At 35.1% G+C, this 12,893-nt stretch overlaps 1 protein-coding gene and 1 long non-coding RNA gene across 2 annotated transcripts; both read left to right on the plus strand.

Annotated features, from left to right (window-relative positions):
- LOC110265259 lies at positions 1,734 to 3,065 on the plus strand. Its single transcript, XR_002351546.1, has 2 exons — positions 1,734 to 2,638; positions 2,743 to 3,065. It is a non-coding gene; the product is annotated as an uncharacterized LOC110265259 (long non-coding RNA).
- LOC107646634 lies at positions 5,230 to 6,219 on the plus strand. Its single transcript, XM_016350812.1, has one exon. It carries the CDS (start codon positions 5,230 to 5,232, stop codon positions 6,217 to 6,219), a length of 990 nt encoding a protein of 329 aa, XP_016206298.1.

Consider the following 12,893-nt stretch of genomic DNA (forward strand, 5'->3'; position numbering starts at 1 on the left):
TAAAAAATTTTAATTAAATTATATTTATGAATAAAAATAATTAAATATAAAAAAATCTAAATACCAAGTTACTGAATGTTAAAAGTAAAGAGGGGAAGTAAAGAGGGGAAGCAGCAAAAAAACCTAAGTGCACCCCCTAAGGCCTAATTCCCCTTTTCCAGCAAAATACCCATACACACAGCAAGAAAGGAAGGAGAAAACGGGTGAAGAGAAGAGAAGAGAAGGGAGGAAGGATATGCGCCGCCACTGGTGGCCCTCGCCCTCGCCCTCGCCGTCGTTGCGCCCTGCCAGTTGCCGTCGAGTCACTAAGAGGGAAGAGAGAGCTCGCGGGTTAGAGAGGGAGTGTCGCGCCAGCCACCTTTATCGTCGTCCGTGCGTCGCCGTTGCTGCTGCTATCCCGTCGCGTCTCACCATCGTCGTTGCCGAGAAGCCATCGCCATCGTCGTTCGAACTTTAAAGGAAGAGGAGCTCGCGGAGAGAGCAGAACGCGAAGGAGGAGAACTGTTCGCTGCTATTGGAGCTTCGACCACTGCTGCCAGGGCTTGTCGCTGTAGCCACAACCGTCGCCGTAGCCGTTGGACAGAGGGGAGAGGAAGAGACGTGACGCACAGAGCCGCTCATCGCGCCGTCGTGGGAAGCCTTCAACGTTGTCGCTGCGGTTGCTGGAGAAGGTCGTTTGAGCTTGTTGGAACTGCCGTTTTGGTTCTGCTGCAACTCGCATTGGTACCTGCTCGTCCATGTCCTCTATTCAACCTTCACCGGAGCACCATGTCGCTGGAGAAATACTACCTAAACCGGGCTGAATTCACCATTGCGGTTGTTGCAGTTTCAAATTCTATGGGTCTCGACATTTTGAGGTAGGGGATATTATTATAAAGTTATTGATTTTAATTTAAGAATCCCCAAAAAGTATAGTAGATAATTGAATAATGATTGAAATAATGAGATTAAAAGTTAAATTGAATTACAATGAGTATAGTTGCTAAGATTTAAATTTTAAAGGTTTCATATTAACTGGAGAATTAGTTATGATTTTTCAAAGTTGAATTGTGAAATCTGATTTTTTGCATTATTTTTAAACGAAGTCAGAAACTTTGAAAAGCTATAAATAATTCTGTGATTATCGGAATTATGTGGGACTAAGTCTCAATTAAACTTGGGAATGTATAGATCTGGACTGAAAAATTTGAGGCATTTTCGTTAAATACACAATTTATGGCGAATTTTTAAAGTTAGGTCGATAAATCTGTCCTGCAGCAGAAAAGTTCAAACAGAGCAGCAACTTGTTTGTCTTGCTACGATTCCTATAAGCTGAGTTTTGGGGCGAAATAAATTTTGTTTTAAAATTTGATTTACTTAATTCATTTATCTAAAACTTCAGAATTTTAGGAGTTAAGGATTGGGAGTTGTGAATTTTTGAAAGTTAATGATTAAAGCTGGAGAGAATCAGTTTTCAGCAAGTTATGCATAAATTTCCAATGCTTGTAACTCTTAGAATTGAAATTCAATTGGGTTGCAAGCAAGTCACACTTGTTGCTAGATAAGTTAGAAGTCTATAAACTAAACTTTAACCTATTTGAAGTTTTGTAGTAAAAGTTATACAAGTTGAAAGATACTAAGCTTGTTGGTTTCTAAAACAGATTTTGACTTATTTTTACCTAACTTTGAAATTATGTAACTTCTTTATTAAAAATGATATTGACTTGAAACTAATTGAAAAATAAATTTGGATAAGTTAAGTTTAACCATATTAATTTTTGAAGGTAGTTGGATTTAATTTGGATTTTATATGGAATTTTGAATGTTGTACGCTGCTGCTGTTTTTTGGTTTCTAAGACACTGCAGAGCAGTCACGATTTTGCTTATATTCCCAAAGTTAGAGTAAGTAAAAAATTGTGATTTTTAGTTTAATGGAAAGCCTAATTCGAGACGGTCGCATAGATATAAAGTTTGTGTAATTTCGAATTCATTTGGTATTTTAAAAATAGAATTGAAATTAGACTGCCGTAGTTATTTTTGGTAATAACCTTGGCTATGGCCTATGGGACTTAAGAATAGATTTTTATGCTATTATCAGATATTTTTGAGAGTGTATTATTTTGATAATTGTAGAGAAATGGTTGATGAATTGTTGAGGTTGAGAAAACCCGTAAGGGTGGTTTAAATCCATTTTTAGTAGAAGTTATATCCAAATTTTTATAAAAATATAATGATTTAGTTAAACCTTTTGGTTATGTTGGTTGGGTAATTTTCTCACATGTTTATGCTAACTAAATAATTTGAAACTATAGGTACTAGAGAAAGTAAAGCTCAAATTTTTTAGACAAAATTTTTTAGAATTGCATTAATTGACATCATATTGTTATTGATCTTGTCCTAGATATTAATTGCTAATTTCATTTTATAACTATCTTTTGATCTTATAGGTACTTTACATCAACAAAGTGTTGGTGCTGAAGGTTTAAAAACTATTTTAAAGCTTAGGAGGAATGACTCTGCTGCATCTAATATAAGTAGTGTTGCTTCTTATTGTGTTGCAATATTATGCTTATTATTTCAGATTTTGTTTGTAGCTCCTTTAAAGCTTATGAGTAGCTTGTGTTTCGATGAAAAGCTATTTGTTCTGTCACTTTTCAAGGTGAATTAATTTTCTTAAACTTCTATTATCTCCTATTTGATAACAACCTACTCTGTTACATAGATTTCGGAAAAAGAAGTTCTAAGAACATTTTCTTTGTGCAGGTCTTGGTTTCTATCTCAGAAACTGCTCCCATCATTTTATACATTAGAGATGTTGAGAGCCTTATTCTACAATCACCAAGATTATACAACTTGATACATAATACTTCACTGTTTTTGAAAGGAGATGTATGAACATGATGGAGTTTGTAATTTGTAGTTTATATTTTGGAGATCTATAATTCCTTGTTTTTCTTGTCCTATGTATCTATCTAGTTCATTAGGGTTTTTCAACGTGTCTTGTTAGTTTGTACTTTAAAGTTTATATGTTAAAGATTTATAAAACAATCTTAGTTAAATGAAAGATATTTAAACTATCTATGTTATTATATATTATATAAATGTTGACTTGTTGAGTAAATTAGTTAATATATTAATTAATTAAAAAAAATAATTTGATAAATTATGCGTGTAATTTTTATTAAAAAATTATTATAAAATAAATAGTGTTTTGTAACTAAAGAAAAAAATGTTACAAAATCAAGTTACATTTTGTAACAAAATTTTATGATAGAAAAAAATATATTGTTACCAAAAATATTTTGGAGATCAAAATTTGTTATCACTTTTGTAACGATTTTTAATTTTTTGTATCAGAAAAATTTGTTACAAAATATTACTTTGAATTGTAATAGTTCCATTTTTTGTTACAAAAACTTTTTGTAACGGGACATACTGCAACGACCTCTTTTTTTGTTACAAAATCCTTTTGTTTCAAAATTTTAATTTTTTGTAACAATTTTTTTGGTTACAAATATTGTTTTTTCTTGTAGTGGAAGTTAAAGCAGCAGTGGATAGTATGAGTCCTCTCAAAGCCCCGAGACCAGATGGGTTTCAAGCGTACTTCTTCAAAGAATTTTGGGATGTTGTTGGGCAGGATGTGTGGGATTTAGTTCGAAAGGTTTTTCAGGGGGAGGCGATTAATCCAGCTATGTTGGAAACGCTTATTGTGCTTATCCCAAAGGTTGACGTTCCAAGCAGAATGAAGGATTTTCGACCGATCAGTCTTTGCAACGTCGTGTACAAGATTGTAACTAAGGTACTGGTAAGCCGCGTTAGACCTTACTTAGCAGACTTTATCAGTCTGAATCAGGGAGGGTTTATTCCTGGAAGAGGAACTCCTGATAATATCATTGTGGCAAAAGAAGTACTTCATTTCTTGAAGAAAACTAAGTCAAAGAAGGGTGCTATGGCTTTCAAGATATATTTAGAGAAGGCTTATGACAGGGTCGACTAGAAGTTTTTAGAATTTACTTTGGAAAACTTCGGCTTTCCTAGCTCTATTATAAATCTCATTATGAGGTGTATTCAAGCATCCTCTCTTTCGATTATGTGGAATGGGAACATGTTAGAAGGTTTCCAACCTAGAAGAGGGGATCCCATGTTGCCATACCTTTTCGTCCTTTGTATGGAGATGCTAGCATGCTTTATTTCACACCAAGTTCAGTTAGGGGTGTGGGACCTGATTGCTGTCTCACGGAGAGGGCCGAGAATCTCGCATCTAATATTTGCTGATGATCTCCTCTTGTTCTGTAAAGCTAGTAAAACCCAGGTTCAACAAGTCATGCATTCTTTGAACTTGTTCTGCAAGGCCTCTGGCTTGAGAGTGAACTTAGATAAGTCGAAAGCTATCTGCTCCAAGAATGTGACTAATAGACGAAGGGAGGTGCTGGCTGGTGTGTCGTCAATCCGTTTTGCTCATGACTTGGGTAGGTATTTGGGGGTTAATCTCAATCACCCGCAAGCCTCTAGAATAGCTTGCTTAGAGTCGGTGGAGAAAATTAGAAGTAGATTGTCTAACTGGAAAGGACGTCTCCTGAATAGGGCTGGCAGACTTTGTCTTATAAAGTTCGTGGCATCTTCCCTCCCTATCTACCAGATGCAAGTTGAACTCTTTTCCAATAAATTTAGTTCCAAGATTGACTCTATCCTGCGTAATTCTTTTGGAAAGGTAAGACGGATGAGCGGGGCTTGAATTTGGTGAAGTGGAGTAAATTGGTAACTCTGAAAAGATATGGAGGTCTAGGTATTCGGGATACTCGAAGTGTTAATATGGCTCTTCTGGGTAAATTGGTCTGGCAGATCTTTCACAAAAGAAATAAGCTTTGGGTATGCATTATGCTTGCAAAATATATGCAAGGAAATAAGTCTTTGGAGCTAGTTTGCCCTATGCATGCTTCGGAAATCTGGCGCACCATCACAAAAGTTGCTAGGAGATTAAAAGAGGGTTTTGTGTGGTGTACAAGCCCTCTAACTCAGTCCTTTTGGTATCATCCCTGGAGGCCTTCAGGAGCTCTTGCTCAGAAAGTTCCTTTTGTGCATATCTCGGATACAGTTCTCTCGCTTGGCGATGTATGGTTTGGGGGTGGCTGGCACTTGGAGGGGATTTATATGGTTCTACCAGAGTCTTTGAACCTAGATATTACTTCTCATCATCCATCTCTGCTGGAAGTGGCTGATCCCAACTGGTATTAGGGATTGAATGACACTATGGTTTACACCACACGGAGTGGCTATGAGTGGCTGCTGGAGCAGAAGGTTCAGTGGGATGCTAATGAGTCTTGGTTATGGCTATGGCATATGAATATCCCGGAGAAGGTTAAGGGACTAATTTGGCTTTGTTTACATAATGCTATTCCCACTGCCAGCTTTCGTAGCAGTAGAAACTTGACTATCACGGATATATGTCCCAGGTGCAACGAAGCGCCAGAAACTACAGAACATTGCCTCAGATTTTGTATTAAAGTTCAGTCTATTTGGAAACGTCTAGAGGTGGGAATGAGTAGAAGGGATGCCTTTTTGGAGTTTCGAGCCTGGCTTTGGGTTAATTTTAGAGCAACGGAAGCTATCTTTGTAGCAGGACTCTGGTGGATCTGGAGAGATAGAAATAAGGATATTTTCAATCCAAATGATAGTTGGAGCATAGAGAAGGTCATCATGCTTGCTAGACACTTAGCGGCTGAATATGGTGTTGTTAAGTGTATTAATCAGGTTTCCTCCCATCCTTCTTTGATTGATTCCTGGTGTCCCCCTCCCTTACATGTTGTGAAACTTAATTGTGATGCAAACCTCTTTGAACAAAAATATCTTGCTTGTTTTGGGTGCATCCTTAGGAATGATTCTGGTAAGTGGCTGTCAGGCTGCTCGGCAAGCATTCCATTTGGAGGGGTCTTTGTTTGGCCTGAAATTGTAGAAATAATGAGATTATTTTTTGAAACAGATTGCTTAGAGGCTTATCTTTTAATCACCAAAGATTTTGCGGAGATGCGAAGGGATTATAATGATCTTCTTCTGAAGATTGCTGAGATGATGCAACGGAATTGGATAGTTCATGTCCACTTGATCCAGAAAACAACAAACACAACTGCTGATCTTCTAGCTAGGACAGCGGCACATCATAGTCTTTCTTATATAAAATACCTTGTACCTAGTTTTGTTGTTCAAGAGATAATTAGGAAGGAGATGTTCTCTCCAACTTAATTGCTCTTGGAGTTTTCTTTCTCAGTCACAAAAAAAAATCACACACATATAAGGTGACGTCTGTGATGAACCTAATAAAACAGTAATTAAGATGGCTAAGGATGAATATCCAATTAAATGGTCATACGTGGCAGATTAGAGTAGTTGACACGATCAATCACAGTGAAATTCTTAACGAAGGTGCGGTAAATGTTTTGGATCTCTAAACAAAAGTAATTAAGTACTTGAGGATGTTGATCATTGATATTAAAAAAAAAAGTAGAGAAAGTAGTGAGACAAAACCATTGAGTGTTGTTTTGGGGTTCATTGTCTAGGAATGAAGGTTCCAACAGAGATGGCAGGTGGAGCATCAGAAACCAGGTTTGTGTAGCAGCAAGCGGGCACATGGTGACGAAAAACGTCCGGCAGAGAAGCCGGAGATGTGGTTGGCAACGTTGACGTCGTGGCATCATGAGAGAGACAGTGGAGCCGCCCATCCTGGGTGGCGACAACTTTTCGAATAGTGGGTAAGAGCTGTCGTGATAGGTTTTTCAATTTCCTATGTATGTTAATCGTCTCGTAGATGAATGCAATCAAACTGAAGACCAATTGTTGCAAAAGATTGCTATGTATGAAACAAGGGCGTATTGGGTTTTCGAAAGTGGTATAAGCTTTGATGGCAAAGGCCTTTGCGATGCAGATTCTATCAGGAAATTAAAAATGGACCGGATAAATATAGATGGGATAGTCTATAACTTTGGTTTAAATTCTTAATTTTTTTTTCTTTGTGATTAATTCATGAGGGGAAAAGGAGTTTCATTAGGGACTTTTTCTGCAGTAATTTTTAAGGACATTTTTCTGTAGTAATTATTGGATCAAAGGAGAAGAGTTGCCAATTACATGCTTGAAGAATTTGAATTCAATGCTACCAGCAATGTCACAACAACAAATACATGCACCTATAGAGTAATTAAACTATATAAAATTGATGAGTGAAAAGATTGATGATGGCTACATTTTTGTGCAAGTATTTGGATCACTTTTCTCGTATGCACATATTAAAAAAAAATCAATCAAAAAAATAAATTAAAAAAATAAAAATATACTCAATTAAAAATTTTATTTACAAAAAAAAATAAAAAAATATAACTAATATATAATAGAAACCAAATTATCAATATAAATATTTGAATAGAAAAAAATAAACTTGAAACTTCATAATATGACAAATTTTGATTTTAAGTTTTCAGCTCGGTTCTTTCTTATATTATCCATTTAAAGAAAAATCAATAATTATTAATGGATATATAATAAAAAATAAAGTGTAATCAACTAGATTTTATTTTATTCTTTTATAAAAAATAATTAAAAAATCAAAATATAATACAATTAAATTAGGTTTTACTCAATTTGTTGGTTTGGAATTTAATTACAAAAAATTAAATATAATAAAAAATAATAAAATTTTTTATAAATTTTAAATTTTTTTCATAAACTTTAAATTAATGTCGTAGTTTCTTATTTTTTATTTTTGTACTTGGTTTCTGTTTTGTCGATTTTTAGCAAATCGATGGTGGTTCAATTCTAATAGTAACCAACTCCACTTTTGCGGGTACCAGTTTTATTTGCATCAAAATCTATGCCTTTGACAATGACGAAGAAGAAAGAACCAAGCTTTGCAGAAATTTGAAATGAACGATAAAATTTAAACGACTTGAATAAAAGGGAAATCAAATTAAATAAAGGGAAAGTGTTTGGAAAAATAAAGGAGAAATTGAAAGGTAAAGATGGAAAAGGATAAAAGTTGCTGAATTTAAAGGAATCAAAATGACATTGCAAAGAAGATAGATTGCATGGAAAGAAAGTTGCAGTGAATTTAAATGAAAAATAAAGACATGGAAGGAACTCTCCAAAGAAAAAGACTCTTGACTGACGCTGGGGATGTGAGTGTGAGTGTCTTCTCTGAAAAGATTCCACACGCGTCAATCATTGAATAACCGTTCCCGCTCTCTTTGAGTGCCATCTGTAACTTCCGCCAACTATCTTCACATAGTAACTCGCTTCGATTGCTTCACTCTCTCTCGATAAGTCCTAATCGATCAGAATCCTCTTTTTCATTGATTGACCATCTTCAAGGAATCCAATACAATTATTCTCCACCTCAAAGTTCACAACTTGTTTATCTTTTTCGACTAACAAATTATTTTTGCTTCGATTCGATTTTCTGTCTACCATCTTCGACACCAGTAACCTCTTCTTCCATACAGCTGACCTCGTCGAGTCTGCCTCTTTGATTTCCACATTTGCATCAATCGATTAATAGAGAGTACGTAAAGAGTACCTAATTGGCTCCAATGCAAAGTTAATTCTAACATATATTTGGAGGTTGATCGAAATATTTTTTGGCACTTGAGAATGATCGAAGCTTATTCTTGTCGAATATTGGCTTGTCAAAGAATTCAATAACATCTTTTTCAAAGTGGTTGACAGTTGCGTCGTGTTCCTTCTACTTTGATCGATCGAGGTAAAGCAGTTGAAACTCCATTCCTAAAAAATGGATTAACTATGTCGAAAAAATGTTAAAGAAGAAGATGAAAAAATGACTGGTACCATCATCGAAAATATTGAGTAATAGTAAGTATTTATACTTTCTTCCTTCTAGTCGAAAAAATAAATACTTATGGGGCATTTGTTATATCGAAAATAATATTTTCGATTAGGATGTCATTGAATTCTTTGATGAAAAAGTCAAGGGGCAGCAATTTTATCAAATTCTGGCCAGCATGTAACATCAAAGAAGAGTGAGCCATTGGATGAAATCTCACATTAATCTCACACCATTAAAAACCTCATTGATGGCTATTTGATGGTTATAAATCCCAAAAATTTCTGGCCCCCTAGCATCCTTCTTCTTTGATAAGCCAATGTTTGATAAGTTTAGACTTCGATCATTGCCAAGTGCCAAAATAATATTTCGATCAACCCCAAATACATGTTACAATTAACTTTGGATTGGAGCCAATTAGGTACTCTGTATGTACTCTCTATTAATCAATTGACTTAAGTGTGAAAATTAAAGAGGCAGACTCGACGGAGGTCAACTGTATCGAGGAAGAGGTCAGTATTTGATAGTCGAAAAAATAACAAAGTTGTGAACTTCGAGGTGGAGTCATCGAGGATGGTCAATCGATGAAGGAGAGAATGTTGATCGACTAGGACTCATCGAGAAGGAGTGAAGCAATCAAAGAAATGAAAAAAATTAATAAGTGAAGATGGTTAATGGCAGTTACAGATGGCACTCAAAGAGAGCGGGAATGGTTATTCAAGGATTGACGCACGTGAAAGTTATATCTGAATTTGATTGGTCGAAAACTTCCATAAATACGGGAAAGATCAAAGAAACAAAGGTTGGAATCTTTTCAGAGAAAACACTCACACTCACTCACATCCCCAGCGACTTTTTGAGTCAGTCAAGAGTTTTTTTTTCTTCGAAGAGTTCCTTCCATGTCTTTACTTTTCATTTAAATTCCCTGCAACTTTCCTTTTCATGCAATTTATCTTCCTTGCAATGTCATTTCAATTCCTTTAAATTCAACAACTTTTACCTTTTAATTTGCCCTTTATTTTTCCAAACACTTTTTTTTTCTGTAATTTGATTTTCCTTTTATTCAAATCTTTTATGTTTTATTGTTCATTTCGAATTTCTGCAAAGCTTGGTTATTTCTTCTTCGTCATTGTCAAAGGCATAGATTGTGATGTAAATAAAATTGGTACCCGCAAAAGAGGAGTAGGTTTCGCTCCCAAACCATTAGAATCGAACCACTCTCAATTTTGCTAAAAATCGACAAAACAGTTTCTCATTTTTATTAACTTCACAGCTTCTCATCCCTTTTTTCCTTCGATATATTTATATTTTTCCTTTTTTTCCTATAACTTAGCTTTTTTTATTTTTTGTCCACGTTGTCAAAGGCCCAAAAAAATTGTGGTTAAAACAAGGAAATTATAGCCGCTTGCTTTAACGTAATTCACATAAGCATATTCCTAAAATGATTCTTACTATAATCAACCATTTTACATGACAACCTCCTATTTGTAGATCAATCTTTAGCTACTGTTGGTCACTACTATTTTAGTCATCAATAACTCCTCTACCTATGAAAATAGATTCTCTCAATTCCTTTTAACAATTAAGGGAGGGTGAAAACTCACCTGCAGACAACTTCACATGAAGTTATTTTTGGATGGTTGATACGTGTTACTATTTAGTTTGAAAAAAAAATCGATTTATTTTATACAAATGATTTTTTTTTAAATCGGTTTGGGTACCTTTTAAAAAAAATTCTTTCTACGTGTTATTTCTAAATCCCTAAATAATGAATTTGGTACGTTCTTCTTCTTCATCCTTTTTGACCAATATTTCTTTAAATTTATCTTTTACTTTTATTTATTAATTTTCGTCAAATATATGTATACAAATTATTTGAAGAAGTAAAGTTTAGTATTCTGAAAAGAAAAAATATGAGGAGCCAATGTATGTATTGTACAATGTGTACAATGGAGGTTAAATTGAAATTAAAATTAAATTATAGACAATTAATTAATTTTAAATAGTTTTTAATTTGAAATTTGAAACAAATTAGGATTACCAGTTATACAAATACAAAAACCCATCGTATGAATGAAATCTATTCTTCCTGTTTAGTACCCAATCCCTCTCCCTTGAACCCTAACTCTTCTCCATCAAATCCTCAATGTCTTGCCGCTCTACTCTTAACAACTCGACCGCCACAGCCACCGCCATTAGCGCAGGAGGGGACGCGAAGGGCAGAAACATGCCGTCACGCCGCAGCGCCATTGCTTCTTCTCTACCCAACCCTCCCATCCGCGACGTCCACTCCCTCACCAGCAGCACACGTCGCCGCCGTGTATCTCCAGCCCATTTCCTTTCTCCCACGCTCGTTCCTGTCCGCGTTGCACTGCCGCCTACCACAGTTTCCACGGACCTAACAGTAGCAGCACCACCAAGCAAGCCGCACGTCATAGGCACCTGAACACCACTGTCACCACCAATTGCAGCAAACGGCATTGACATAGTAACACGCATCTTCGTCACCAACCTCATTTGACTACAACAGGTTAGTGATAGCTAGGGTTTTAATTTTTGAATGGATGTTTTAATTGTTGATGAACTAGCTTTTGGGTTGGCTTCATATTCCATTGTTGATTTATTTGTTTCTTTTCGATTCCCCTCAGCCTTGTCTTGGTGGGAAGATATGGGCTAGGTTTTGTTAACTAGGTATATACTAATCAGGAAAGTTATGCTGAATTATGATATTAACCAAATGGAGTATAGAAAAATAGGCACCTGGCCATGAGTAAAAAAATATGAAATGTAACAAATGTGTGGAAAATTGAGAATGATCTTACATAAGTTAAAAAATGATCTGAATGTCTAAAAATTTCTTCCTGTCTAGCGGTGCTACTGTAGTTGTGGTTGCTAATTTAGTTGATTTTGCCCTTGGTGAGCATCATGATATATTTAAAGTACTTTATCCTAGTCATTTACTTGTTTAAAGTTGGATGTTCATTCTCTATTTTTTAAGCAGATTTCAAAAAGAAAAGGTCACTTAGCAACTAATAATGAATTGTTTCCTTAGAAGAGTGTAGATGTGGTCTATCCTAATTCAAAGCGCTGCTGCTGTTTTACAAAAAGTTATAACAGATATGTGAAGGGGGCTGGATCCCTTTTAGCAACTGTTTAGGTAGGATTTCTAACTGGTAGAAATATTTTTTCATGTATTGTTTAGTGTATTTTCATAACAATGCAATTCATGTTATTGCCTTTCAAGCACTATGATGCTGGTTGTGCTTTACAATAATCATTATATATAACATTTTTGGTAGCTATTCATAGTTGTGATGCTGATGGATTAAATCATAACAGTGTGAGTGTTGATATTAATGTGGTTAATTTATTGTTGTTGTTGCTATTTGTCGTTTAATTATGTAACACCATTCCTAGTTCTCATTAATCTCTCTTTATTATTTCCCAAACTATGTCTCACAATTTCACCAAACCCTTGTTCTTATTCTTGGCAATGGATTATATGTTCATTTTTGGAAGTGTCATAGCTTCTAGCTTGTGCTTGTTCTGTATGGTTCTGCATCAAACAAGAGAAAATCTAGTGTTCCAAGTGCAGCAACACATGCACAAAGTATAAAGACATCAGAAAATGGTACATGAATTCCACCAGAAGTTTCAGAAGGATGTGATGACATCATCATTGTAGGTGCTGGTGTTGCTGGTGCAGCCCTTACTTTCACTCTTGAAAAAGTAGTACAAATGCTTCTTTTCTAGTTTTCTCTATTTAGAATTCTATTTTATGATAGTTTCTTTGAGTTATAGTCTCTAAATAAGTCTTAACTCATAGATAAGATCTTATACTATGGTCTAACTAGTTTGACATAAATAAAATACAGAAAATATAAGTTATAGGCCGCAAAAAATGTATATTCTAGAGAGAATAATGTTTTGTGTATATCCATTTTCTGCATTTGTTTCTATGGCTTGGAGCTCCAATGGTGCTTTTTCATGGAGGGAAGCATAGATATATGTTCTAGAATTTAATTTTGATGCACTCTCAGTGTAAAGTAGTTTTAATGTTGGCTGGATATTCATTTTAATAGGTAGGTCG

Source organism: Arachis ipaensis, chromosome B01, assembly GCF_000816755.2.
Source record: "Arachis ipaensis cultivar K30076 chromosome B01, Araip1.1, whole genome shotgun sequence".
In the NCBI taxonomy this organism is placed as follows: Eukaryota; Viridiplantae; Streptophyta; class Magnoliopsida; order Fabales; family Fabaceae; genus Arachis; species Arachis ipaensis.